The 6,488-nt window shown below is 36.1% G+C and overlaps 1 protein-coding gene across 1 annotated transcript; it reads left to right on the top strand.

Moving 5' to 3' along the window:
* Nucleotides 1-2,711: 2,711 nt before the first annotated feature.
* LOC128741112 (uncharacterized) lies at nucleotides 2,712-4,111 on the top strand. Its single transcript, XM_053836688.1, has 2 exons — nucleotides 2,712-2,836; nucleotides 2,893-4,111. Exons 1-2 carry the CDS (start codon nucleotides 2,712-2,714, stop codon nucleotides 4,109-4,111), a joined length of 1,344 nt encoding a protein of 447 aa, XP_053692663.1.
* The last annotated feature ends 2,377 nt before the right edge of the window (nucleotides 4,112-6,488 follow it).

Here is a 6,488-nt window from a genome sequence, read left to right as displayed (position 1 = left end):
AAGAAATATAATTTCTGGATAGAACGGATGTTAGGGTTTGAACGGATAAATGCATGTTCGAAATTCAACTTTGCATCGATATCTGCACGTTGCATAGCAAAAACTCACAGCAAGTTAAAAACCTGTCTTCCGAGATTGACACCTATATGTGCGAAGGTACAGCGAAGGTATCAAATGGCAAACTGCAATAAGAGTGGCGCAAATCAAATTGGAAAGATAAAAGTCTGCCATACATCATTACAAACTCAATTTGAAAAGTTTTGCCTCTTGGCGGTAGAAACGACTGAAACGACTGAAACCTACCCCGTTGATATCGGCGCGCTTGTTAGTGCTATAGGTGTGTAGGTATCACATCAATGCAGAGGCTGCGGGAACCGAATGTTCGATGAAAACAAGATTGCAGTAACTCAATCAAAATAAGTGGTACAGGCAGATCTAACACAAACAACCAAAATTAAGCACATCAAATTCAAATATGGTATTGAATGATGGTATTATGTATAATCAAAAAAGGAAATTGGCCCTTGTGATTGATGCTCAGCTTCACCAGATATTTTCAAAATAATAAACAAAACTTATATACTTCTTTAGATTTATAAATTGATTTAACGAAAAGATTTTTGAATTTTTCTTAGTTTACAAGGTTTATATGAATTTCTGTAAAGAGTTTGAAGTTTTCTTTGGTGCTATTTCCCCCGAGATTTCTCAACTTCACAAACATAGAAGACCCATGCACTGACTACTAGGGAAATCAGTTTTCGTGCCTTGATGGTTGAAAAACTCAGGATTACAGAAGCGGGCACAGAGCAAGACAAGTTCTAACGAACTGATCAGGATTGGATAGCATTAACATGACTAATATTCGTAATGCACTTCTACCCGGAAAGGACCATTAGGGCAAGCTTTGCCTGTTGGTAACAATAAATAAATAAATGTGCGATCCTTCCGCCCAATCCTGTTGATAATTTTATAAAATACCTATATAAGAAATGAATAAAATCCGTATATATCCTCTATACCTCTATCTATTTATTTATTTATTTATTTATTTTATTCATCTGACTTGTATCCTAATGTATTTGGGGAAAAAGCCGAGAAGGTATAAAAACCCATTCTTTTTGGTTGCATTAAACTTAACAAAACAAACTTAAGTACTAACAATCAAACTTAAAAGTGTACAAGTCAAAATAACAAAATAACAAGTCAAAATAGCAATAGTCAGGACAATACATCTAATAGTCTACGATGAAAACTAGCGTTACTAACTCCGAATTCAAAAAGGTGAAAAAATTCATTAAATACTGTGCACATACCGTGAACGTACCATATTCTGCGCAGTTAAGACATTTTCATGATTCTTCCGCTATTCTAAGTATTCTAGTTTTAAATTAACAACGTAGATAGCAGCAACGTGTAGTGCTACGATCTATAATATCTGGTGAAAAATATAGAAATTATTAGTCGACTAACAATTGAGTATATTTTTCGTTTTGTAAACTTATCCACGGTGCCTAATTCTGCGCACTTTCTTGTCCATGTTCCTAATTCTGCGCATGTTTGTTCCTAATTCTGCGCACCCAAAAAGTGAAAATAAATACTCCTGCCATACTGTTTATGTCTTTATACGCTGAAATCACACCAAAAAATCCGGCATTACCTATTGCCATAAATAAATCCATGATCCGGCCTTCTTGTGCTGTCCGGGTAGCAAAGGAATATTGTTATCATTTTGATTGCCTCATTTTAAATATTTTATTCTCGATAATGTTAAGGGCGAATTGATTCGGGTTTTCTGCATACTTAACATTACACTTTAGATTAATACTAAAAATTGTGTTTTCATATAGAAACCACTTCCCCACTCTCTGACAGCCCCATGAGGTTGGACATTAAAAAAAATAGAAGACATGGTTTCATGAACTGGCGCTCGTAGGTTCGGACCCCGAGACATAGCACAGAATTCCAATCAATGCAAGTTAAAGATTCTCCTTGAGTTTTCATGCCTCTATACCTCAGCCATTTGGGTGCGGTTGCGTATTATTTCGTGATTTCTTTGTAGGATACATTACTGCGCAGAATTTGGCACATGAATAAAAAATCTGTGCCTAAATCTGCGCATTATTGCATCGCATTTTTCTAAGGAAAGCAATGCATGCAATCACTCTTTTTGTCTAAAACATGACTAAAACTAATTGGGGTTTTTAGGGGTATATGGATTTTTACATTTTCTAATAAGATTCTATATCAGCATGTTATCACATGAAGATTTTTTTGCATTTGACTGGTAGAAGTACTAAAAAATCATTTTGTTCTGTTTAAAACAAAAAATTTATGGAAAGACGACAGCTTGTAGGCAAACCATTATCCTTAGCTAGCCTTAGACAACATAGCTGAATCGATACAACATGGTTTGTCAAAACGAGTTGTCAAAGATAAAAAAAACAGTGATATCAGGTTTTCAAAATTGCCTGCAGATTGCACTCTTTTGAAATTTGTTTACAAATTTAGAAATTTTGCAGTTTTACAAATTATTTAAATCACTAACATCACATAGGACAGGACAGAACAGAAGTTGCCGTACCGTAAACAATTACTTTCTTCTTTTATTCTTTCTGGTACGGTTCTTCATTTTAAGAATTTGCTGTTCTATGAGACTGTGAGCGTTATTTTTCGTATTATAAGAGTACATACAAAAAGTTCAAAACTCCGGGATGGAATCAGGATATTTCAAAGCTGATGTCAATAGTATACCCAAAATTGATTTCTACATGGTTCAGCATTTTTTATCAACCAACGAGAAATTCCGAGAATCTAATAAGAGCGGAAAAATCGAACGGTAGGCCATTACAGTACTTGGACGAATAAAGAAAAAATATCTAATTTTCTATATAGGTCCAAGAATGCAGAGTATTTAAAATCAGCTATTGGAAGAGTGCAGTACAAGGTCGAAGGAAACAGATATACGATTAAAGCGAAAATAGTTCCGGAGCATAAAATCACAAAGAAACAGTATCCAGTAGTAGCTGTTATTGATATCGAGAAGGAGGAAATAGAAGATGTGTACTGCGATAGTATAACTGACGGTTGTAAAGCTGCCAAAGGGGGTTGCAAGCATGCTGTTGCTTTTTTATTTTTCCTATACGAAAAATATAACACACCATCTCCAACTGAAGGAACATGCTTGTGGAAAGTTCCCCAATTAGCAAGAGTTGAAGAAAATATCGATAATTTCAACCTAGCTAAGTACGGCCGGTCTAGTGCTGCGTCAAATAACCAGAGCATAACTCAACCCGGCAGCGGAGTTTTTGTACGCACATTACTGGAGAAGTGCCCCTCTGGCCAATTGATAACTGGACTGAAATTCCATCAACCGTTTCCTCGAATGGAAGCGTATTCCCTTCATTGCCTTTTTATAGATTTTAAGGAATCATATCCGACACAAAACACAGCAAAGAAGTTTAATAAATATTGCCAATCCACAATGAGTACTTCGATTTGTCGAGAAATCGAGATTAATACTCGCGGGCAAGGTCAGGGTCAGAATCGCTCAAGATGGTTTCAATTGAAATTTGGTAGAATCACGGCATCGAAGCTGTGGGAACTATCGAGATGTAAAACTACGGATGGATCTTTAGTTCATTCTCTTTTAGGGCAACAGTCTGTAACAACTGAAGCAATGAAAAGGGGACTTGAACTAGAGGGCAAAGTTGTTGATGTACTTAAAAAATGTTATCCAAATGTACGGACATGCGGGTTATTTTTAGATCCAAATTTCCCAACATTCGGAGCATCACCAGATGCCATTAACAATACTACTGTATTTGAAATCAAATGCCCAAGCAAAATGAACAACCGCAAATACTACGTAACAGAACAAGGACAATGGACAGATAAGGTGAAATCCCAAATTCAGCTTCAAATGGCTCTAACAAACAAGGAGAAAGGAGTACTGGTCCTGGTTCATCCAGGATTTGAGACTTGCCAAAATCCATCGCAGTTTATACATTTTTATGAAGAGCATAAAGATGTTGTGTACATTAAACGACTCATGAAGGCTAGCTATAAGTTTTGGTGTTCTAATGTGTTTGATAAGTTGGGAGACAGGTTTTAAATTATATATTTCTGTTTTATATAACGGTAACATTTATTAAAGAAAATAAAACTGAGAAAGCCTGAGCAATTCATTCTACTGAATTAAGGGCCCCTGAAGATTTACCAAACCAGCAACTATTTTAATGATATCGTCACACTTATTAAAAAAGATAACAGGAAGCTGAGCATGCGGAGCACAAATACCAAACTCCCGAATACGCCTAATTAGACGTTCTACATGAATTCTTACGCTCGCAATTTCTTTGGCCCGTAATGCTTCCTCTCTTGAAAAAGCTTGGTTGTCAACTGTACTTGGAGGACGAATCAATACTCCACCTTTTCTTGCCACTTCACTTGCTATATTTTTGAATCCTCTGTCTGCTAAAACTCCTACTCCGTCATTGATATTGTTTAAATAGCCTGACTTGATAACAATTTTTTGGTCACTAGCTCTACCAGGAAATGCTTTTGAGATAAAATTGATCATGCCACATGGCGTACACGAAACTAGATACTTAATTGTGTTACAAGATTTGTATTGGGAATACGTTATTGATTGTGAAACAGGATCAGATGGTTTTTGAATTTCTATCTCAAAACAATCGATTATGCTCTGAACATTACTATACTTATATAAAAAAGCTACTGGAAGAAACTTTTGCACTAGGTTTGCATTTGGCCAAAATATAAGCTCGTCGAATTCTTGAGCAATTACAGTGACGTATTTGTTAAAAATCTGGGATAATCGTGAAAAGGTCACGCCAAAAATATCTTCCAAAATTTCGAAGGTTTCGTTGAGCTTAATTTTACGTAGAACTATCAAAATGTTTCGTTCTGAAATATTGGTAGTTTGACATAGTACATCCAGTATAAATAAATTATTTTTCCTTATTCCTATGTATTTAAATGGCTGATTCTTCATAACAGTAATATTGTGCTGCACAAATTGTGACATCTCTTCACTGTTACCTAATTCTTTCTGTAGATCGTTATCACTTTGCTGACTTGGTATATAGCTGCTTCCACCTGAGTCCATGGATTCAAAGCTAATTGATCCTAAAACAAAACGTTAAAGTAGGCACATTTTTAGATTGATTGGCATTCCCATGATAAGTCTGGATGGAACTAGATCTAGTTTTTTCATGTTTGGTGATTCCCGTGCACTAAAGTTACGAAACCGACAAAATATTTGTAGTAAAAGAATTCCTTTGCCTGATTTTCATATTAGATTACGAAGTTTTCTATAACGCATTGATTGGAGTCAATACTTAAATGAATTAACTAAAGGCCCTTCATTGGGGCGAACCAACCAACGGTTGAAAGCCCTATCAAATAGTAAATAAATAAATATACGCCCTTCAGTTGGTTCAATCTAGAATTGACTTCACTCAATCGTTTCTAATAAATGGTAATAACGAGATGACCCAGCCCACGGCTGAAAATCTCGATAATAAAGAGAAAAAAAATGGTAATAGTCTAACGTCATGATTGTTCTCATTTGGAAAAAAATTCCCGTAGACATTTTTTTTCCTTTTGGCGATTTAAGTTCTTTTGTGCGTAGGAACCACCACAAAATAATTTTCTGAACTAAGTTCTATTCAGATTTTTCACGCACAATAAATTCACTTATTTGCGACTTACTATGTATCAATGGTTGATAATTAATGTTTGAGTTTTCGGTTTGACTGTGTCTGTCGGTTGTTGCAACAGAACACTGAACGGCTACAGAACTGCGGCTCTCACCGTCAGTCATAACACAACAGTCCACAAGATGAGGTCGTGTCCTTGATATTTGGCCATCACCTGTCTTTTTGCGTTTTTCCTCAGGTGGAGCAGTATGAAGGTCCATATCATCATTACGACATTGAGGCAACATAAGGGGATCTCTTTCAGGTGTCATGAAAAAAAATTTTTCTGCTCGCGTTTGGTGTGGAATGTTCCTGTGCGGTAAAACGTCTTTGTTTAACAGGTGCCTTTGACAATAATTTTTCGCGTTTACCTTCACAATTCGGTAATCTGACGTCTGAAATATCGAATATAAACTATAGACTTACATTGTTAAGGTATATAATTATACTCACATCAAAGTGCTTCTGGCAAACATATAACTGTTTGTTTCCCAGTACTGTCGGCAAAGGATTTTCAGCGTAAATGCCGCACCGCTGCAACCAGGCTTTTCGCAAATCAACTTGTTTTGGCATCGGAAATAATAATATACCCGGATAGTCCTTTTTGTTAGCTTGGCACGAGATTACGGAACACTCCATTGTCTGCTCTTTGAATTATAAATTCGATAACTTTTGCAATTCGATAAACTGTTGCGCAAATAAAACGAACAAAAACCGAACACCGACCGTAAACTTCTGACGGGAGAGCATTTATGATGGCATTTGGCA

Source organism: Sabethes cyaneus, chromosome 3, assembly GCF_943734655.1.
Source record: "Sabethes cyaneus chromosome 3, idSabCyanKW18_F2, whole genome shotgun sequence".
Taxonomy (NCBI): Eukaryota; Metazoa; Arthropoda; class Insecta; order Diptera; family Culicidae; genus Sabethes; species Sabethes cyaneus.
This window is presented reverse-complemented; position numbering and strand designations above follow the sequence as displayed.